At 39.5% G+C, this 23747-nt stretch overlaps 2 protein-coding genes across 2 annotated transcripts; both read left to right on the top strand.

Annotated features, from left to right (window-relative positions):
• Positions 1-1141: 1141 nt before the first annotated feature.
• On the top strand, positions 1142-21051 carry LOC139132046 (NACHT domain- and WD repeat-containing protein 1-like). The gene is made up of 19 exons (XM_070698434.1): positions 1142-1346; positions 4686-4852; positions 5060-5262; positions 6072-6187; positions 8315-8529; positions 10974-11240; positions 11685-11896; positions 12051-12296; positions 12887-13099; positions 13442-13769; positions 14074-14376; positions 14628-14847; positions 14938-15088; positions 15300-15474; positions 15944-17568; positions 18348-18479; positions 19278-19450; positions 20299-20446; positions 20828-21051. The coding sequence occupies exons 1-15, from the start codon at positions 1267-1269 to the stop codon at positions 16885-16887; spliced, it is 3840 nt and encodes a 1279-aa protein (XP_070554535.1). The 5' UTR covers positions 1142-1266; the 3' UTR covers positions 16888-17568; positions 18348-18479; positions 19278-19450; positions 20299-20446; positions 20828-21051.
• LOC139132312 (F-box/WD repeat-containing protein 7-like) lies at positions 17001-20922 on the top strand. Its single transcript, XM_070698702.1, has 5 exons — positions 17001-17568; positions 18348-18479; positions 19278-19450; positions 20299-20446; positions 20828-20922. Exons 1-5 carry the CDS (start codon positions 17001-17003, stop codon positions 20920-20922), a joined length of 1116 nt encoding a protein of 371 aa, XP_070554803.1.
• Positions 21052-23747: the final 2696 nt, after the last annotated feature.

Raw genomic sequence — 23747 nt, 5'->3', positions numbered from 1 at the left:
TTGATTTTTGATCATAACTGGAAAAATCAACACAAATAATGTTTAATTAGCCTGTGCACTGCCATCGCACCGCAACATGTTTGATCAGAAACAGCTGTGATGTTTCCCTGAAAAATGTTTAAGGATAACTGAATCTGATCAGTGATGATGCGATCTTTGATGTAACGTGACTGACAATAAGAAGCGATGCAACAGCAATAGACACCGATAGTTCAAGTTCTGCTAGTCAGGACAAAAGCGTGATGTGAAAGGAATTCTCTGCGATGTGATGCAATGCCGAGACGGATGCGTAGTATGCAGACATTGCTTTAGTGTCTTATACTTTCACTGTATAAAATTGAAAGTTTATGCTGATGAAATAATACATTGTTTGTTTTGAAACGATAGGATGTTTTATTCTAAATGGAGATTCCTAATATCTGACAAACAATAATGTGTTGAGTTTAAGGTAAGCTTATGAAAGAGATTATTACGCCGCTATAACGTGGAGTTATCACAAAATTGGGAACCTGTTAGATTTTTCAAGTAACTTATTTAACAATAGTAGTGAAGTAATCAGAGAATAACATTAAAACAAACAACACACTGCATTCAAATAAAGTGTTTCCCCATTTTTGTTTTAAATTATCAACTCAAACCACGGTCCCGGCCCTCTATTATACACCATGATCATAACTGACTGAGGGACTGTGCTCAAACTGACAGTCTTGTTGCTCATTTCATGAAGAGAATCTGAAGCCCTACCAGTCATGCGTTGTTTCGATTTGCGATAGGCAATACAATAACTGATTATCGAAGATGTCTTAGAAGGGCTATGCTAATCGAGTTTATAGATTTGAGATACCATTTATATTGAAACGGAGGCCGTTCGTATTATGTAACTCTGACGTTTGCAACAACGTTCGAGCACATTACGGATAGGCCTAAGTCGTTTTGTAGCCAATATTCAGGATGACGTAATGTTCCTTGTCATATTTAAAGAGCTCCTTGAATGTGAAACCTTTCCAAAGTTCCAGAAAATAGGAGGAAAAAATTAAATAGCAATGGCAATCTATCAGTTCTGTGATCTAATTGGCAGCTTTGTTTACTGGACAGGTTAGAGGTCACCTACTGTTATGTAAATTGTTGTTAAGGTATACAATGACATGACAGCGAGGTGAAGCCATATTGTGCTGCGTTATTGTATGACGACATGTTGCTCTGTATTGGCTCCATAGAGAGACCATTGCTGCTTGATTCCTGTTAGATTCACCACTTATCCTGAAGATGGGGTGTGGTCCAAGTAAAGGAGCCGGCAACGCAAAAAATGGGCAGACGGCAGCCACGAACGACCGCGAACTGCAAAGGTGAGCCGTGAGTGAAATGGTCGGCCATGTTTTCTTCGTGCACGGTGCAGTCTCGGGCTGTAATTGACGCCTCGTATAGACGTGTGATCAATGTTATCCCATGATTATAGCACAGTCGCTCGAGAGTTATTCAGCTCTGGGACTAGTCGCCCCATAGACGAGTATACAGAAGCGAGAAATACCTCAAGTCTGGAAACAGAATGGCTATTTCGTATAGGGATTTTGCCACCATGTCAACTTCGATGTTCGATTTTACCGTGAAAAGTAGCAAGTTCATCTATCATGTAACCGTCGACCGTTCCCTATCATTCTCAAAATTCATACCTGGTACTTCATTTGCTTCACAAACGCTCGTTTCGTGTGATTTTCGGCCGAAATCGACGGACACGTCGCTAAAACATAAGCGTGAGCAACATTCCGGCACCTCACAGTGGACGTTGGGCACCTCCACTTTACTGACGTTAGCGCCGCGTACCCATGAGGGGTGACTGGAAGGTTGTTCATGCCTTATGTTTTGGCGATGTGTCTTCTGAACTCGGCCGAAAATCACACGAAAATTCATACCTGATACTTCATCTGCTTACAAAATGCTCATTTCCTGTGATTTTCGGCCGAGTTCAAGAGACATCTGGCCAAAACATAAGCGTGAGCAACATTCCAGTCATCCCTCATGGGTAGGCTGCGCCAACGTCAGTAAAGTGGAGGTACCCAAGAGGTGACCGGAATGTTGCTCACCCCCAGGTTTTGGCGAGTTGTCCGTCGAATTCGGCCGAAAATCACACGAAACGAGCGTTTTTGAATCAGATAAAGTATCAGGTATGAATTTTTAGATGGTAGGGAACGATCGACGGTTGCATGATAGTTGAACTTGCTAATTTTCACAGTGAAATCGGACACGGAATGTGACATGGCGTGGTTTTTTTAGCCATTCTGTTTCCAGACTTGAGGTATTTCTCGCTTCTGTACTCGTCTATGGGGCGACTAGTCCCAGAGCTGAATAACTCTCGAGCGACTGTGATTATAGTGGGGTACTGTCTGCTAGACCTTATGGTCTGGTGTGACCGTTATCTACATAGCGAGTCCACCGTGGTTAGTGCAGGCACCTGTAATCAATCACATCTTCTTCATATGTGATATGTGAGGCTATCGACGGTATGTACGAATAACACTAAACCTTGCAAGAGCAAAATTAATCAAGCCCCCCTCCCCCGACGGTGACGTGATCTTATTGACCGTCATTGGATTGCTGACAACTGTTAAACTGTCTTTTATTGGACAGGACTGTTGCAACGCAATATCCTACACGTTGAGCATCTCACATGAATTAAAGGGTACCACAATCCTGTACGGTGAATACTACATCTGTATTAGTAGCCGAAAATAATGGCCCTTGTGTTGTCTTATCGACTGATCAGAACTCCACACGATCCATGCATAATTTGAAGATCATTGATCACCTTTGCTATCTGCATAGGCCCCTTTTGCAAAATCTATTGGTCAGGGAAAAGTAACTGTTCTCCATTTTCTATAATAAACTACAGAAAAAAGGCACAATGCAACAACACATGTATTCCTGCAGCGCAGCGTTGTATGTAATAAACGTTCATGTTGATAAGCATTCTGGCATAGGCACAATGTCCATGAAATAGCCCGGGAAATAGCACCAGAGGATTTCATAGAGGACTGGGCGAAACTGAAAACGTTTCCGTCGGTCATGAAGTGTACAACTTAACCTAACGTATTCACGCTGTATCATTTGATACCAGGGTAGAGATATATAGCGGTATTCTATGAGGAACATACTTTCAGGGTGTGGCTCGTTTTGTAGAAGTAAGACAAACTTTTAGTTTTTTGTCGAATTTGATTTAACCAGCATCGTATACCAACTTGAATAGTTTTTTGAAGTCTGGTCCAGTTTTTTTTTTCTATTCCACAGTTAGTTTACTTAGATTACATCTCGTACTTAGCTTATTCCAGTTGTTGCAAAATTATCTTTCCTTATTAGGATATGTCCATCTCGGGATCACCTGTCCGAAACTGCGCATACACCGAGGCTGTCTTTTTGCATTCATAAATACTTATCACGGTTGCAAACGCATTACTTAAGTAAAGTAGACACTGACAACTTCAGTTATCTTTTCATGAACACCGCAGTTTCGGACCGTACACCCTTATTAATAACTTACACAAAAATGAAAGAAAATTGTTAAAGATACTTTCCCGCGAATTCCAACGTTTCTTTAACTTAGCAACAGTGACCGCGGAAAGCCATACAATACTTCATCACTACATGATTTCATCGCAGCATTTCCTACAGGCCGTATAGGCTAAACCGTTTGCCTCTCCCTGCTACAGATTACAACCATTTCACGTGACTTTCAAAAATGCCTTGTTCCCCCACCCCTCCACGATATCAACTGGTTCATGACGTCTCGCTGATTCTGTTATCCTCGAGCTCGCTCTGTGATTGTTGTATTGCCATCAGTAGTGATTAAACCGTCCTGGGGCGCACGAGGCAGTACAGTATCAGTGCCATTGTAACCAAGCCCACGAAAACATGTCCACCTATAACTGACACTCATTTTATCGCTCTGCATGTTTATATCAAACAAAGATTCCAGTGCTCTTGTAAATGACGTGAAACAGTACCAGAGTAAACATGAAGCAAAGAGCCAAGATCACAAGCTACCCTTGATGCGTGCCAAGGTCAAACGTAATGCACAGGTCACAACATGAAAGTCAGGGATAGCCAACATTGTATCCGTAAGCAATCTCCAGCTCTTGGTAGCAGGCCAGGCGAGCAACTTTAGCATATCACCGGGCGGGGAACTTACATGAGGACCTGTAATTTTTCCTCATTAGCGGACGAGTAAATTTCATTATATTCCCAAGGAGGCAATTTGAAACATTCTAAAAATAATGGGAGAGATTGAGCTTACAATTTAGAAAATTGGCTTGTCGGCTGCCCATGTAGAATATAACTCTTATCATTTGTGTATGTACGTAAAGTATGTATGTATGTCAATCTTTCTGTCTGTCTGTCTGTCTGTCTGTCTGTCTGTCTGTCTGTATGTATGTATGTATGTATGTATGTATGTATGTATGTATGTATGTATGTATGTATGTATGTATGTATGTATGTATGTATGTATGATCTATCGAGCTATCGATGTATTTTTCTATCTATCTATCATTTTACCTATTGATGGACTGACAGTATACTAGTAGTCAATAATGTACAAACTAATAAAAGGGGCCTTCTACGGCCATTCCAACATACGTGCATGATTGTAACATTTGCAATATGCAATTTGATTTGCTTGAAATGTTTGAAAACAGGAGAAAACCCGATAGACGAAGCGACGGAAGAAAACCTGCACACCGTGGCTATCGTAGTCTTGAAGAAGTTGAACAACACATTACTGCCATTCTCCAGGGTGAGTTGGAGATTGAATGTCCATCCAACGCCAGAGTTGTCAGAATATTTACAAGCTCAACATTTACAGGTAAGGAATTGTAGTGTACATCGGAGAGAGAGAGAGAGAGAGAGAGAGAGAGAGAGAGAGAGAGAGAGAGAGAGAGAGAGAGAGAGAGAGAGGAGGAGGGAGGGAGGGGAGGGAGGGAGGGAGGGAGGGAGGGAGTGTTACGATTGTTCCGTAATTATATGCTGCAAAATCCTCAACTTAATTTTCTTTCTTTTACTCTCTTTACAGATACTGTCCACGAAAGAAATGCTCTAATGGAACGTGTCTACCCAAGACTGAAAAAGTTTTGTCAGGAACGAGGTTATGAATTTCAGGTGGTCGACATGAGATGGGGAATCCGGGACGAGGCTACAGACGATCACATGGGCACGGAACTGTGCCTCCGTGAAATTGAAGCATGTCAAAAGTTATCTAGTGGACCAAACTTTGTGGTGAGACGGTAGAATGACTTTTTACGTGTGAAGTGTAGAGATTTTGTGCAATCATGAATGTAAATTTGCCTGTATTGCCAGCAAAAACCCTGTAATGCCAGCAAAAACCCTGGCTATGTACATCCAGTCATAAACCCTGTAATGCCAGCAAAAACCCTGGCTATGTACATCCAGTCATGCATTTTCAACATGATGATTGTGTAACAAAAGGGCCAGTGTCTGTGACCTTGATGGCTGTTTCCATTATTTTTGTTTTGTATGGCAATTTTCAAGTTGTTGGAGTTGTTCTGCTCGCCAAAGCATGTTGAAAAACCTACTATTTAATGTCCCTATATGTAAAATGTTCTTTTATTTGTAAAATGTATTTATCTTGACCAGAATTCACTTGTCAACACTTACAATAAAGTTAACACGACGTACAACACTATGGTTAGCAACGAATTATCAATTTAGCGGGCAAATCTAACATGAAGCCTGAGCGGTCTATCTCTTTAAGTAACGAAGTTTTAACTCTAACATATTGATCAGTGAGAACTACACAACATTAACTAACGTATTAACATTTTTGATCTACCCGCGCAGCTTAGTCTACACAGTCGAAATTTTCCAATTCAAAGACAGTTCTTAAAACAATGGTTGGTCAAATGTGTGGTATGAAATTGAGATGTTCGTATTTTCATACCGTAGAAACCTTAGAAATCGGCACAGGTTGTTTTTATAACGTTTAGGAGACAGATGTTGTTTGCCTATCGAGTACTCTGCTTTGCGTGTCCTATAACTCTCTTTTTGCCCTTTTCAAACCCTGACAGACCTTTTTGAGCCAACGCTACGGGACGAGACTTCTTCCTCGGAAGATAGAAGCCGATGAATTTGAATCCATGGTTTCTGACATTGTGGTGGACGAAGAAAAAACTCTTCTTCAAAGGTAAGGAGGATCACTCCACGCCTTTCACGTGTGGAGGTCTGCGAACTTACATCACTGCTCCACAGAAGCTGTGATCGCATACGTATTTATTTATTGCACAGTGTTTTGGTCAGGCCATCAATCTAAATCAGGGCAAAGGTACTTTCTAAAGCGCTGATTGCAAGCTGTAAACTATATCAACAAAAGTACTTGAAGAATGACTGACCTGAACACTGTCCAAAGAAGCAGTTGAGACAGACAGTTAAATTCCGCGAAATTCTACACGTCGGACCATACAAAATGCGAGAAATGTTTATAGATATATCATTCGCGTACTTTCAAAAGTGGCATTTCTGCGTGCCAGTCGATCGACAGACATGCTGTCTGCTAGAAAGATTCAAGCAATGACTTCAGAGTTCCACAAAGAGTTCAACTAACGCCTGCTTGCACGCATAGATGCATTTTAATTCAAAACGCATATGGGTAGGAAAAAGATTTCAAAGGTTCGACAGCAGTTATACCAACATTCCAAACGAAGGAGAAGTGGCTTCAGTCTAAGGGCCAGTGTTTGTGACCTTGATGGTTGTTTCCATTATTTTTGTTTTGTATGGCAATTTTCAAGTTCTTCGCGTTGTTCTGCTCACCAAAGCATGTTGAAAAACCTACTATTTAGTGTCACTACACGTAAAGTGTAATTTTATTATTAACATTTGTATTTAGTCTTGACCAGAATTCACTTGTCAACACGTACAATACAGTTAGCACAATGTACAGGCTCAGTTGACAAGCTGAATACTGAGTATTTCAACATGCTTTTGGGAGTAGAACAAGAAACTGTAGTTGACATTAGAAACAAAAATATTGAAAATAAAATCAGAATATGCTGATTTTTGAATGTGTTTTTGAATGTCATCTTTTAACTATCGTGTAGTATGGTTATAAATTTTCTCAAAAAAACATCGAACTTTGCATGCCAATGTCAAAATCCACTTCCATTGGAGACAAGAGATAAAGAAGTTAGGGGAACAAGATTCTCGATTGATGGATACCCTAGCAGGACATCTGCCAGAAAAAAGGAGATTTATCTTGCTCTGTGTGCATGATCTGATTAAACTTCGGACACCACTCCCTAACCAAACGGGCGTAATTCCTGTACATGAAACAGATCATCAAGAAACTTAGTCGTTCATACCGAGCAAGATCGTTTAAATCATACAAATAGCAAAGGAAACGTAGATCGAGCGATTTATCTAACGATTATTTTCAAATAGATGGAATGAGTAGGTGACCAGTTAATCAGTGATTTTGTCCTCGGACAATACCCAGACAGCGGTACGTATCAGGTACGGGACACGGTTCGTCGTTTGTTATCCGATGAAAACGCCCAACGGTCTGATGAGAAATAGCATGACATGCGTGACCGAGAACACGCGGTGAAAGTTATTTTTGCACTGAAGGAAACATGATTTTGCAATAATTTCATCAACTGCAATTTCCGCGGAAATCCTAGTCAACCATCCCTTTTCTGCAAACTGAGAATCATCAAAACAGACCATATGTATCCAAGACCTCAGGGTGGCCACTGACCCCCACCCCTATAGGGCACATTTGTGATGATAGTATTGTCGAAACATGAAAGTGCTGTTTCAATGAGTTGGAACGCCAGAGTACATCAGGTGCAAGGAGTTCCACTTTCTGAACACCCCTTGATGTTAAATTGGCCGTTTTCCTTAGCTGCCAATTAAATAACATAATGACGTTTCACGGCAGCACGATTTTGGCGACGTCTGTTCGCTCGGATTACATATGATCGCACGATGCGTGTGGTCCACGCTTCTACGAATGACTATATATCATCTATAAAAGCTGACATTTCAAAATTTACGATCCAATTCTCGAGCGAGTGTGCGTGTGTGCGTGACCCGATTTTGACTTGGACAAAAATATTTGTCATCGGTCATCATCTCATCAGTGGCCAACATCAACAGATGTTGCGATTGCCCTCTGTTTGGTAGCCACGAGATGTCACATTAAAGTGAACAGATTATCATAAAAATATCACAAAAACACGTTTTCAGATATTAAAAACCTGCAATTCCTCTGCAAGTAGTGCGTAGTATAAACCAAAACGAATGACTTTTCTTGCAGCTGGTATAAGAAAGACGAGAATGAAATACCTGCCATGTACGTGTTGCAGAGAATTTCCACAATACTGCCAGATTACAAGTCAACAGACGAGGAAGTGAAGCGACAGGCTAAGGCGTCGTGGTGGTCAGTGTCTGATAGAATAAGAAAATTTCTAAGCCAGGCGTCAGAGAAAATATTCAAGGGAGATTCAAGAGCAAACAAGTATAAATACTCGGGTAAGTCATATCATAGCTTCTCGATCACCGAAAATTCGCATACATCATTCCTATGACATCAAGTATCACAACAAAGTTCGACTTTCCCTTGTACATCACTCCCCAGAGTTAAAATCGATGAATGTTGGCCATTGAATGCACGTGACCAAATTTCTATGGTTTTTACAACACTTGTCCTCTGTCTTACCAGAAACCTACCTGCTACCATGAACAATCAAGTCACAGAGACAATAGCAGAAAGTTTTGATTAGATTTCCATTATTTTTTTCCGTGAATATTTTATTAAAGTTTGTCTCCTCTAAAACGTGTGCTGAGATGAAATGTATTTTCCTGCGATCACACTATGTGATGCTTGTCTTAAAGCCCCAGCGCTGCTAACTTTTGATGATAATTGCACAATTTTTATTTTGAATGTGAACCATAATTCCTTGTTCTTCTCCCCAAAGAATGTTGATATACACAGTATCCAGCTTGTCAACTCAGCTCCTATGGTTGTAAAGTGCATTGTTATTGTTGAAAACTGACTTCTGGTCTGGACTAGAATTCAAATGTAAACAATATTCATGCATTTTACACATATAGACGCAAAGTTGACAGCTAAATAGTGGGTGTTTCAACATTCTTTGGTAAGTAGAATAAGAAGTTGCAATTGATTTATAAAATAAAAATAATGAAAAACCATCGAAAGTTATCAGCATTGGGGCTTTACCATTGACAATAAATTTTATTGACCAAGTCTCCAAAATTCGGGAGATTACATACAGACAGAGTGTATCAACAAGATTACATACAGACAGAGTGTATCATAAGGCTGAACACTAGACAAGAAACTATATTTTTTTACATTTGAAAACTTTATTTTCCTGCACTGTAAAGAAAACAGTATAATGGAAATATACTTTAAGTGTTAGCGCCACTGGAGTGTATAGAGTTTTACCAAAGATCCCAATTACATGTAAAATACCGTGGTCGACTCCTCATTGGCTTGAGTGAGTTCAGGAGATGTTTTTGCTTCGCTTATAAAATGACATTCATTTGATTTCATTGCATAATTCTCACAAAACTCTCTTTGTCACATTTTAAATTTCTATCATTAACGTTTTCATTGGGAAAGTTCCAGTTACCGTCATCTGTCGGGTAATTTGATATTGACAAATCACAAGCGAGGAAAACATCAAATCGAGTGCACGTATCAATACCAGATTTACGATAACATAATTGCAGACTTATTGCCATTAGCCATGGTCCGAAGCAATACACTCACCAGACTGCAAACAGACAATAGGGTGGGGGTTGGATGAATTTACCCAACATTACCAAAAGTATCTTTAGCATCTTTATAATTGCATATTTGTGGTCGGCCTAAGTATGCAGAATGTAATATCGTTATATTCGATTATTCAATAATTACTTTATCAGCGTACTTCGAAAGACGATAATTAAACCGTAACAAAATATATGTGCAGACACACTTATGCTTTATGCAGTCTTACCATTTAAAGAAAAAAAATCAACCTGCAAGGCTAACAATTAGTGATAATCAGGTGAAATAACACCACTTTCCTTATTAGGTGAACATATCTAAATAATTGCCAGCGAATACACAAAGTTCAAGTGGATCAGATCATACCGTGACATCAAATGATGCTGATAAAAATTGATATCTCTTATCAATACTTGTGAAAAACTTACGAGTCAGCACTGAATTTTTAGTGGTTTCGTTTTTCATGAAATATCCATGCAATGCATGCTTGCAGAATTGTACGTTAAAAAGGAGCTTCCGCCTTGATTCTTGGATGGATACTCACATTACATTGAAACAAACAATCAAAAAATAACAGTTGATTGTGTAAAAATCGCTTACTCGCGTACCTTTCAAAGTTTTGAGTAGACGCTAAATAAAGGCCAGATCAGTAAAAAGGTGTCGTGTCGGGGGCAGATGTTCCGACTCTCATAGCTCTTTACTATACTTTGCCGGCTTTCTTTTGTTTTATGTGTGCCGACTCATTTAAAGCCTGTAAAAAGTAAACATTTGTGATCTTCGAACTCAAAATATTTTTCACGATAGAATTAACATAGTGACTAGTGGTCATTTTGAAATTCAAATATGAGTAAATGCTAGGCAGTTTTTGTGAATACCAACGTCTGCACCGTACGTTACCCGTGATTTTTGTTCCTGACATTTGAAACAAAGTTTACACCTTCAAGTTTAGAGGTGCGTTTTGCCTTAAGTTAAGGAAGCATGCAACATAATTCCTCGTACTGTTTTTAATAACATTTCCACACAAAGAGAATGCAACATCAGTGCCATGCATTAGTGCTGGCTTTGTAATAGAAAATACTGACACTACATTTGCCAGTAAAACTATAAAATGTCAATTTTACCCCTGAGAGAAATAAAAAATAACGACTTATGAAGTATTAATCTGGTATGGCTGTTGTAGTCACAGAACATGAGGTAGTAAAGGGAATCATGGAAACCGGGAACCCTGACAAGTCGTGTGTCTGGTTTCACCGTGTCTTGAAGAATGTGGACCAGCAGCAAAACGACGAGCAACTATTGGCCAGATTTGTGGAAGGCGACGATTCAGACGACGACGCGGGGGAACTTTTAGAGACGTTGAAGAAAGACAAGATTCTCGTTAAAATCCCGCGCAAAAGCGTCTTTACTTACGATGTCAACTGGACAGAAAAAGGTAATTCGAACTCTGGTGAGTCTGTAGTCTGTGTGCAAAAACTAAGAAACAAACAACGTTCTCATGAATTGTGTCTCGTGTAATCGTTCCATTAAGAGAATTAAGAATTGATGATCAGTGCTTTAATGCCATTAGGAATTGTTAGACTTTGAGGCACTTGAAGGCTGCACTCATTATGATTTTAATTTATTCAGTGTTTCGGTATCTGCTTGACAATGACCAACCCCATCGAGAAAACATGAACTTCTCGCAGCGCGCCCTCAGTGATGGTCGTCCTTACCTATTAGCTGAAGGGCGGGCACTGTGGTTGAAGTTTGATCGAGATTTATACTTGTCATGAGGGTAGTCTTTAATCTTTTGGCGTATACTAGTGGTAAGCGTTGGAAACCATGTCTTTTTCTTTGATTTTCTTTTCCTCTTAGCGGGATTAAAGGTACACTATTTCCATCATTCTTTCAGGCATTGACCCGATGAACGTTGTTGAACACAGAAAGTACATAGAAAACTTATGCGAAGATTTTGAAAACCATATCAAAGCGGGAGTGCTGGACGGCATTGCTGAACGTGCAAAGAGCGACATCACCGATCCACTCTACGAAGAAGTTTCTCAGCATGTGACGTTTTGTCAAAATAAATGTGAAATGTTTCAAGGACGTCAGAACACACTCAGAGTAAGTATTGACGTCACGATGGCTGCCTTTCGCAATGCCCCACTCGTTCCTACTTAGTCACGATTTACTGCGAATAAAAATTACAGTTCGCGCTATTGAGAAATTGATGATCAAGAAGTACCTCGTCATCATGACTTTGAAAATTTTATTTCAGGAAATCGAACGTTACCTAAACAGCGATGCGAAATCCCCTCTCATTCTGCATGGAGTTTCTGGCTGTGGCAAAACATCAGTTGTTGCCATGGCAGCAAAGATGGTGAGAAAGGTGATCTCCAAGGATACAGTGGTGATCTTGCGGTTTCTGGGCACGACTCCTGATAGTTGCAATGTACGACGTCTTCTGTTCAGCATTTGCAGACAAATCAGCAAAGCCTATGGTGATGACGAGCCAACACCCGACGTGAGTTAATATCACGTGACTTAGTGGCAATGAGAGTAGACATAGTGTTTGGGTTGGTGGTGATGATAATAATGATGATAGTGATAATTAATGTGGTAGTTGTAAGAGTTAAGCTGTGTATAATGATGATAATGACTGTGATAATTGTAATGATAAGGGTGTCGACTGCGATTGTTCTGGAAGAAATGAAGAAGAGACAGAGATAATATGGTGTGAACTGACAATTATCATATCGTACCATTATATTGTTGGCTCAAATACTGCGATCTGATTGGTCGAGATGTGAAAATAGTCTTGCTGTATTCACAATATAGCACGGTTGGAACATGCGCAAGCTCTCAGCAAGAGGGAAATTCATGTTTGTCGTTTCACACCAGAATTTCGATATACTGTTCTGATATAATAGTAATAAACCACCTCAGCAAAGGGTATACCACTTGGTTTTTGTCCAGTTCACTGTGCACTTTCCATCACAAGTGCAAATATGTCGTGAACTGGTCAAAATCTCATGGTATACTGCGCTGGATCTGGTTTGATTGTAAACTATTTAATTATATTCTGAAAAATCGACATTTTCTTCTGTCGAGCAGGCACTGAAAATGCTTACGAGAATTTTACCAGAGAGATTAGGTAAAGCTTCTAAAGAGCGCCCCCTAGTTCTTCTTTTGGACTCGCTTGATCAACTAGATGACGAAGGGGACGCACACCAGTTGTCTTGGTTACCACTTGACCTGCCAGACCATGTAAAATTGGTAGCTTCAACACTACCCGACAAACAATACGAATGCTATCCGATCTTGAAGGTAAGGCCATGGAATATATTTAATGTTCAAAAACGGATGCTTTTGAAATATTGAAAAGGACCAGCAACGACATCTGTTATTTACTCACGATTGTTTCTCCTTTAAGGGTAGCGTTAGTAGAAAGACCACGCTCCAGTCATAGGGATAACGTTACATATTAATTATATTGATCGCAAGAAAGAACTGTCAAAAGTGCATTTTTTTCTCTAAAGTTCTGCCAATGCCCTTTTCAAATATACAACTCAGTAAAATGAATCCCATTGCGCCGTCTGCACCTCCGAGGATTATTTATTTGTCCGTGTTTTTTTTACTTCACAACCGCCATCTTATCTTTCTCACCAGACTATTCTATCACACCATAATTTCATTGACGTACCAGCGCTAGAAGAAAGCGACGCGTCAAACATCCTGCACAAGTGGCTTGATCTACAAAACAGACGGCTGACGACAGCTCAGATGCAGAGCATTGTGACAGCCTGTCAGAATTGCCCCTTGCCGCTCTTTCTGAAAATATCGTTTGATGAGGCGTGTCGTTGGCATTCCTTCAGCGAACCAGAAGAAACGCTCCTGGAGAGTAACGTCCGGGACGCCATCACAGCTTTGTTTCAGAGAGTCGAAATGCTTTATGGGAAAATGCTTGTCAGTCGTGCCCTTGGCTACCTCACAGCTGGTAAATATTATGGCATGTCGACGTTTTGGTCTTTGAGAGGGAACTTAAGACTTTCATTGAACAAAATGTTTAGAAAGTAACAGACCATTCGAACTAGTAACTTTAGATACAAAGGATAATATTACATTATGTTCTCTGTTTGGTCATACTTGCAACAACCTCACAATAATTCGTTCTATATAGACTATATGCTCAGATTATACCTATTACCATCACCATCCATTCAGAAACACGCTTGATGTTTCAAACACATACACCTTCCACAGGTAACGCTATTTTTACATCTCCACGCGTCAACTGACAGGTAAGAACGGTTTAACGGAGAACGAGTTGGAGGATATCCTCTCACTGGACGACGATGTCCTAAATGATGTGTACCAGTACTGGACGCCCCCAATTCGTCGCCTTCCCCCGTTGCTATGGGTGAGAATTCGAGCGGAACTGTCCCCATATTTGGTGGAAAGAGGAGCTGATGGCGCTCGCGTGACGTCATGGTACCATCGACAGTTCAAAGAGGCGGCACGAGATCGTTACATGGCTGATGAAAGAACAAGAAGACTGCTGCATTCAAATATTGGCGATTTCTTTCTCGGCATATGGTCAGATGGTGAGTAATTGGTGACCGGTAATTTGCATGTCAGAAAACCAGAAACCAAGTGTTGAAGAAGTGCACAGACAGACATGTCTAACCTGAGGATGGAATCATCTTTATTTACAACGTTGGTGATGAAGAGACTCTCACACATCCGAAAGAGATGTTACTGAACAGTTTGAGTCAAAATTGTGATAAATGATGTAGACAAATGTCAGAGTCTCATTCTGCTGCAATTTTATTGTGAATTAATTTCGATTTTACAGGAAAGAAGAAGCCCTATACAACAAAGAGCGGAGTAAAAGGTGAAAGTGATCGCTTGGTGGCGTCCCAACCCCTGGTCTTCGGTGAAAATTCTTTCAACCTACGTAAACTTAGCGAATTACCATACCATTTAATGGAGAGTGAAAAGTTGGCATTGTTGAAAGAACACGTTATCTTAAATCTGGATTGGTTGTATACAAAAATCAAAGCGACTTCTCTTAGGTAAGTAGTCGTGATATTCGTTGGCATTTATTTCTATTTTTCACACACATCTCGAAAGGGAATGACATGTCATATTCATAAATATTCCAGGCATGTTTTTGACGATTTTCGAGCTGCAGCCGCCCAATACCCGGATGACCATGACGTAAGCACAGTGGCAGAATTATTACAACTATCGCAGGAAGGACTGGAAATCGACCCCAACCAACTTTCTGGACAGATATTGGCCAGGATAGTTCAAGTAAATACCATTCTCCTGTTATACATTTTATTATGACAAAGGAAAAAAATAATTTCAATGTACGAATCAAAGTCATTTTATTTATGTGTATTCGAAGAGCGTGTGAATGATACTATTAATAACGCAGATAAAAGTGGCCAGGCTCGTGTTTTGAAGTTTAAAGAATAAATCTGGTCTCAAAGTCAGTCTTTTCTGCTCCAAACTTTCGCAGGATGACATGTTGAAATCACTGGTATCGCAAGCTCAAAGTCCAAAGTTCACCTCCTTGCTTCCCTCCTTTCCGTTCCTGACACCACCGGGCGGGCCACTGCTCCGGACAGTCGCCGGACACAAGGACAATATGATTGGCCTGGACATCAGCTGGGATGGAAAGCTCGCCCTCACAGGTAGACATTGATTCATCTTGATATTTTACGTCAGTGTCTATTCTAGTATGCATAATGTATTGACATATGAAAGGAACAATAGAGTAGGTTTACGTTTGCATATATGACATAAAGTTTGCGATGCCATCATAAAAATAAGCTGTCACATGTTTGTTTGCTTTTTTCCAAGTGGAATTGAGCGTAAAGAGTGTAAGTTCGTCGTTTTAACTAACTAGGCCTTTATTCAGTCTTGGAGACGTTTTTGTTTCGCTTGAAAAAGCAGGCCCGCTTACGTTGTGCTAATCCTGTCGCATCTAGCACGTGATCGACCAAATATGCAAAAATACCTACGCCTGACCAAACGTAACATCATTAAACAAGCACGTGACACTCCTAACCCAATAAGTAAATCCAAGGTAAGAAAACCATGTATAATGATAATAAAACCCTTACAGTCACAACAGCAAAATATTCTTCGACTTCCTTTCAGGCGGAGCTGACAACTCTATAAAATTATGGGATGTCGAAAGTGGGTACCTACTGAAGACTTTGGAAAATGTCGGCAAAGATGTCAATGAACTGAAATTCTGTAATGGCGACAAAAACTTTGCCGTGTCCTGTGAAGGTCGCATCCTCCTCTACCGAACTTCAAATGCATCTCTGATTTCACAGTTTCGGCCAGATGGACTGTCGTCAACTGCATCGGTATCTTTCGCCGTCGGAGGCGAAAATGGCGAGATTCTCTTTGTTCCATGTCTTGGTAGATTGAAGGCGTTGGATTTGATCTCTGATTCGGTCGTCAAAGAAGTTGTCGATGAATTCCTTGAGGAGAAACACTGGACTTGTTTCGTCCAAGCGAAAAGATACACGGTGGCCTACTTCAACAAGATGATAGGACGGAAAATGAATCTTTTGCAAGTGGTAGACATGGCAACGGATTCACCTGTCGTAAGAACTATAGAACCCTATCCCAAAACCAAAACTCCAGGAGGCGTGTTTCAGATACAACCAGTCACAGCGCTTGCCATAACAGATAGTCGAATAATTGTATCAAATATTAAAGAAAATGGGTTAAAATTGTATGATCTGAAAACATTACAATTTGTAAAATTCATTGAAGGAAATAAGAACGACATGAGTGCGCGGTTCCATTTGACAGCCGATTGCAAATACATACTCTTCCCGAATAAAGGACGTGTTTGTGTGTGGGACCTGGAAAACGAAAGGCGATCCAATATTCTTGAGCATCCATTTCCCATCTACAACACAGCTAGCGTTGACGCCAAGAAAATCGTTACTATAGGTATTGATAACCTCATTCGAATCTGGGACGCCAGCCGCGACGACCCAGGGCTAGACTTGTCCGTAGGGACTGGAACAGCTACCGATCGGCGGGTAAACCAACCAGTAAAGATGATAGCAATCTTGAAGTAACAGAGAAAGAAAATTTTGCGGATCTGTGGACGATCCCTGGTAACAAACGTGATTTGATTGCGTATTGTAAACAGGGCTCTGGAGACATATGTTCCGTGACTGTCTGGGACACCATGGATGCAAGACCAAAGACGCGTATAGTGGTCGAGTCCTCAGAGAGACTTAGATGGACCATATTGGATCAGAAATTGGCTGTCGGTATCGCTGGTCAGAGAATCAAAGTCATCAACTATGCAGAGGGAAAGATGGTCCGTGTCTTCAAAGGGCATACTGGCGGGGAATGGCTATGTCTTGTTAATAAACGGCAAGAGATCGTGGCAATAACAAGGGGAGGGAGGAATTTAAAGGTCTTGGACGTTGAGACTGGGGAAGCAGTTGCCATGCTGAAACATTCGGGCAAAGAAAGTAGGAATTCCACGCCCGTGTGGTATTTCATGTCCAACCCGGATGGACATGGATCAGCGGTGGCGTCCATGCTAGAAGGTGACCATCTCACTTGGTACATCTGGGATGTGCCGTCACGCTCTCTGCGTCACACTCTGACAGCTCCGGGGAAATCCGACAAGGCATCGATGACTGTAGCCGACTCAGTGTTCACAGCAAATTGCAGGTATTTCTGCTGCAAGTACAAAGAATCTCCAGAAGTCAACAGTGATCTGGCGGTGTGGGATCTGGACACTGGTAGGTCACTAATGTTTGCAAGGTGATTTTGTATTTATCCAAGGGCGGTTCTCGGAAGCTAGACTTATTTTTAAAATCTTATGATGGAAGTAAAGAGCGAATTTCTCCAAAGCCATTCGTAAAGCAAAGTGATGAACACCTTGACTGTAAAACTTCAATAAGGCCAAAGTACTTAAATTCTTTGTTTTGCGTCCCCGCCCGCTTAGGTTTTTAAGGTTTTCATGAAAAACACACACAGTGTATTTGAATAGGAAATTTTAGGACATAACCGCTTAGCTTTTCTGAACTAAAATTTTTATACATTTTTTTATATTCTGCCATCAAATTACATTGCGTTAATTTTCTTGTGTTTGTTTTTCAGCCGCTTAGACGCGCACCTTTTCCCATTTTGAGTGGACGCTAAACAAAGAATTTAATTACTTTGGCCAAATGAAAGGAAACAAATTAAGATGTGTCAAATCCAAATGAGAACGAAGGTTGGGTGTATCATGAATGTTCATGGGATACCACCTCATAGCGACGGGCTGTTTGTCTCACACGCGTTTCACCCTTCATTACCATGGTCTAGTCCAATCTCATCGTTTCGTACGTGTGGACCTGTTTGCAGGGCAGTGGGACGGAAGGGGTGAACAGATTAAACGGCTGATATAGTTGAATGCATATTATTAATCATTATTTTTCAAAGAATGGTGCTTTGTAAATCTAATACCGACTGAACCGTGACTTCATAGTCATTATACATTTAATTTGTTACAATGGTATATAATTTACGTCTACAGGTAAAGTGGCTCACAGACTCTTCCATGACAGAGGGGGGAGTGTAACCAGCGTTGTTGCAATGGGCGATGATAAGATTCTGGTTAGCTACTGCGAAAAGAGTATTGATATCTTACTATGGAGTCTCCCTCAAGGTATGATAACAATGATGGCGACGATGATGATGATGATGATGATGATGATGATGATGATGATGATGACGACGACGACGACGATTTGGTGTGAACGATCGCAATGTCACTGAACTCACACAGACGAAGTCATAAGTTTAAAAACCATAAAAGTCACACATAACAAAACGGTCGTTTTTAGTATTTAATAGCAATTGTCGTATCAATGTCTGTCTGTCAATCAGTCTATCTGTTGTCACTACATCTCAAGATCGGTACATGAACTATGATTTGGAATGTTGACAACTAAAATTTTGATTGATGGGGCTTGCATATTTTACACTTACTTTCATAGTTAATGACGAGTGTACCTTCTTTTCTTGTCGATTATTTCTGATAGAGATGAAAAGTGAATTAAACACTATTTTCTCATTCAATTAATCTAAAAAAGACTCTTTTAAAATAAATATACTTATTGTAAAGGTAAGTACCTTGGCAAAACAAATCATAAACAACAAAACATGTTACCGTTTACTTATCGGAAAAACAGTAGGTCGATCGGGAAGTCTTTCAATTTATATTTTGTTTTTAATGGTCTTAGGTCGCGACATTGCGCAAAATAGTGCACGAATATTAACAAATTGGGAAAACTGGGTTACCTAAATCACTTGAATGCAGTATATTGTGGAAAGAATTTTCGAAACGATAGCGCGCCGTTTGAGAACACGATAACCAGCCAATATTGTTGAAGGGTTCGGTAGCATGTTCATGGCCTTCCAGGAGATACACACAGTCACCATTGATTACTTTCTCTCTCTCCAGGGGAACAGTTGTTGAGGTTACCAGGCCATAGCAATCGCTACGTGGATCGCCTTTTGCTTACCGAAGATGAGCGCCACCTAGTGTCCTATCAGTCGCTGTCCGCCAAGGAGCGAGAATTCATTCTGTGGGATCTCGTTGCCGGAAAGAAAATAGCAGGGTTTACCGTCGAGGAGGTTTGTTTTTGTTTTTGTTTTTTTGTATTCGTTCATCTCTGCCCCAAGAATGCGAATCAGAATTGATAGTGATATAGGTTGATTAAAGCTATACAGTCACCTGTCATCTAAATATGCCCATATATGGTCAAATGGGCATTCCTTGGTATTCAAAATGCCCATATGAGAGCGCTGTTTTTAAAAAGCGGCCATCCGCTTAAAATCTGTGATTGGTTAAATTTTCTCTTGCCATGATAACTGTGGCTAAAGTGGAACAGATGACAGGATACCTTCAAGTGCAGTATGGAGAATGTGAATTATAAAATGACGTGTTTATGACTTCATATACGCATCATTACTTTTTTAATATCAACCTACTTTAACTTCTTCCATACCTTTTGAGTTCACTACACTATGGCATACATGATCTCGATGAGATCAATATTAATGCTTGTAAATTTTAACGGTAATATTAACAGTACAGTATTATTATTCACAGAGGAACCAAGACCTTTCTGAAAGGGACAATAACTGTAATTTTATACAATTTTCGTTATTTTGTTGAAAAAAACAAACACATTTTCTTTTCCCTGAAGTATGTTGAAACGCAGCTTAAAATATTAGCCCTGCGAACACAACTCATTGTTAACAATGTGCTGCCATGGTATTGGTTACAAATAGAATGCTAGTTCGCTCTACAATTCAAGTTGTTGTCAATAATTTTCAAATTATACCCATAAACCATTTTATCTGAGGCTATGCTTACGACCCATTTCGACATGTTTTTTTTTAAACAAAAGAAATGAAAATTACACTAATGTTACAGTTAGTGGGGCTTTAATTACTGGTCTATTTTTCATGAATTTCAGAACTCGATCATCCAGCTAGCCTGCCAGGGCAACATCATCGCGGTTGGCGCAAGAAGCATTGGTTCTATTGTCACGTTCTCTCTGACTGGGAGTGACGTCATTAGATCTGAGCTTTCAAGTTATGCTGGGTCTTCCCAAACAACCACTGGTGAGCGATGTCACACATTTTAGCAGAAAACAAGTGACAGTGAGACAAAATGTCGCTTCAAATGTCCGTGAAGCAACATCATCGACTAAAATTTGAACGAAATTAATTGAAGGAAGACAGCTGTGTCACATGGTATGATGGACGTTGATGTTGACTTATAATGAGACGTAATCTTTTAATATTACTGTACTCGTGCATTAAGTATCCTGTCCTCATAAATGTCTTTTGACAAACGTCTTAAACACTGATAGCCGTGTGAATGCTAGAAAACACGTGGCTTGAAAAACACCAAAGTACATTAATACCTCAGAATAAAATAGATTGTACACCTTTTCGTTCTGACCGCCATACATTATTTTTCCCTGCTTTTCTCGTTTTCAGCTTCGGAAGTCTATCTCGATCTGATCGATCCTGAAAACGACAACAAGGCAGATTTGGATGATATTGACAGTGACTTCGATGACGACGAGGTGTGATGCTCACTGACATATCAGGACGAATCTCAGGGATCAAATTGTTATCATTCACATTCATCAAAAGAGGGGAAATAGATTGGATCAATAGTGTGGGGTCAAGTAAATAAAAGCTGTATAATTCACTCTCAATAGTAGACTCATTCGCATGTTATTCTCAGTCCAGCGATTATTTCCTGTAATTATTCATGTACTCGCCCACTAGGCAATGGTATCTGATGGTTATGTTCTACTTATACGAAACTGACCGCTAATACGATGCAACGCCTATGTCTCAACAACTATATATATATATATATATATATATATATATATATATATATATATATATATATATATATATATATTATATATATATATATATTATGTATATATATGTATATATATATATATATATATATATATATATATATATATATATATATATCACAAATTCAAAGTAATTATATCTGTAATTTAAGTTTCATACTTCTTGTAATCTTCAGACTGATTTTTCTTAGTTCTTCACTGTCATATACGTGACGTACAATTATACTATAACCCTACGTGGTGTTGAAATTCGAGAAGTAATATTTGTTTTGATGGCGACACTTTGAAACCGATTTAGAGCGTTATAGACAAAGATTACATCGCTTGCTTATACTGCGGCGATGTGTGAATGATTGACCAAGATACATCAAATTCCTGGTCTTTGTTCTTGAGACACTAAACATACTTTGATAGTTCAGTCCTGTTCTCATACTCTTTGATTGCATGTGATCAGCGAAGCGTATCTTGAAGCGGTTATCAGTGAAGTCTAAGTAAACCTCCTTATTGACTCCTTGTTGAGGCTTTGGCCTTGTAAATGACACTTCTGTAACCAACATCACTTACAACGCTCTCTGGCAGCGCATTTTATATAAGAATGAAAGATCATGTGTGTGTCGTAGCACGTACACACATACACACATACATACATACATACATACATACATACATACATACATACATACATACATACATACATACATACATACATACATACATACATACATACATACATACATACATACATACATACATTTATGAGAGAAAAAATATATACATATGCGTGTGTGTACATTGCTGTACGTATGTTGAGAGAGAGAGAGAGAGAGAGAGAGAGAGAGAGAGAGAGAGAGAATAATTGTGAACGCAGAAAACAACATTTGCGAAAAGTCAGTGGTAATACAATACTGATAATGATAACTTTATTACATATCTGTAATACATTTTGATGTGCGATTGATTTAACTCTGTGGTATGTCGACGACTTTACCAGCTCATGCAGTCTATAGACGACAATACATCATGAATATTATTATAAGCAAATGCTACAGTGAAGAAACCTAGTGACATTCTCTGACGTAATTACGCTGCGGAGCTAGCTCGATACATATACACCATAATCATTGGACTAAGATTATCTCAGTATCTCTTGAAATTTAAAATACCGTGACTTGATAACATTTGATAAACCTCAAGTTGGCATGCTAAAAACTCTCGCGTTAAATATGCAGTCTAACTTGATTCTAAATTATGATTAAATATATGCAACTTCCAAATTCAAAAGCCCTGTTGATAATACATTCTAAGTCGTCTTATTTATGCAGTCTGAACAGAGTAAGTTAAATTAAGAGAAAGGTTAAATGTAATACACTCCAAATTCAAATTCAAAAGGTTCATGTTGATAATACAGTATACAGTTAAGTTGACTCAAAGTTAAATTGAAGTGAAAAGCTTATTACAAGTGTGCTTCCAATTTAAATTGCTCATATATATATATATATATATATATATATATTATATATATATATATATATATATATATATATATATATATATATATATATATATGGCCAGGATAAAATGGAGTCGGAAGTTTACTTCGATCTGCGATGGATTGAAATCTTCCGAGTAAACGCCTTATTCTTATTATATATATATATATATATATATATATATATATATATATATATATATATATATATATATATATATATATATTACTCGGAAGACTTCAATCCATCGCAGATCGAAATAAACTTCCGACTCCATTTTATCCTGGCCATTTCGCCTTTTCTCAGTCTGACAATGTGACATCGCCCTTACATTTTGTGGTTGGCACAGCCAGTCATGTGACCATCATAAGCATGCCTTTTATCGAGCGTTCCCCACAACACGGTCCCTCTATCACGGTCCCCCACAACAAGGAATCCAACGATACCCACTCTGACTTCTTTAATTGGTGAAATAAAGCTCTGGCAACCACCAATACAAAGACTGTCAAATTGAATATATTAGCGCTTCGACATCTGATTCAGGAACCGAATGACGCAATGATGTAACTTGTTGAGCGTTTGACGACGTTAGTGCCTTGAGCAGAGAAGAGAGTCGCAGGTTCTGAAAGTAATTCTGGCTGAGAAAAAATGATAAAACTGGCCATAACGAACCGTTCTATATCTTAACGTTGATAGGCTTACTCTTGCATCGCCTTCCAAACTCTCCGTAATGACTGTATTTCCATGGAGGCTACCTCCATGGCATGTCAAAATAGTGCTACTGCATCGTTCTTCACAAGTTTAGTGGGAATCAGTGAATTTCTTATTCACGCAAAAAGTTTCCTTATTCGTCCCAGTCTGAGTTTGCCATTTTTAAGCTAACGGCAAACCACGAGAAGGAGAACGTCTCATGTCGGTGTAATGCTGTTCTCATTGGGTCTGCAGCTATGTCTCTGAGCTAACATGATAATGTTCCCCTATTAACTGCGAAAGGATGTTGTACTAACCAACGTTTGTTGATTAGCAGCC

Source organism: Ptychodera flava, chromosome 4, assembly GCF_041260155.1.
Source record: "Ptychodera flava strain L36383 chromosome 4, AS_Pfla_20210202, whole genome shotgun sequence".
Taxonomy (NCBI): Eukaryota; Metazoa; Hemichordata; class Enteropneusta; family Ptychoderidae; genus Ptychodera; species Ptychodera flava.
This window is presented reverse-complemented; position numbering and strand designations above follow the sequence as displayed.

Excerpts from the sequence above, each read along its gene's own strand:
- LOC139132046 (XM_070698434.1), top strand. The coding sequence starts at position 1,267 with ATGGGGTGTGGTCCAAGTAAAGGAGCCGGCAACGCAAAAAATGGGCAG. Across the intron at positions 4,853-5,059 it reads TACAAGCTCAACATTTACAG|ATACTGTCCACGAAAGAAAT; the intron begins GTAAGGAATTGT and ends CTCTCTTTACAG. Across the intron at positions 14,848-14,937 it reads ATCAAAGCGACTTCTCTTAG|GCATGTTTTTGACGATTTTC; the intron begins GTAAGTAGTCGT and ends TAAATATTCCAG.
- LOC139132312 (XM_070698702.1), top strand. The coding sequence starts at position 17,001 with ATGGATGCAAGACCAAAGACGCGTATAGTGGTCGAGTCCTCAGAGAGA. Across the intron at positions 19,451-20,298 it reads CAGGGTTTACCGTCGAGGAG|AACTCGATCATCCAGCTAGC; the intron begins GTTTGTTTTTGT and ends CATGAATTTCAG. Across the intron at positions 20,447-20,827 it reads GTCTTCCCAAACAACCACTG|CTTCGGAAGTCTATCTCGAT; the intron begins GTGAGCGATGTC and ends TCTCGTTTTCAG.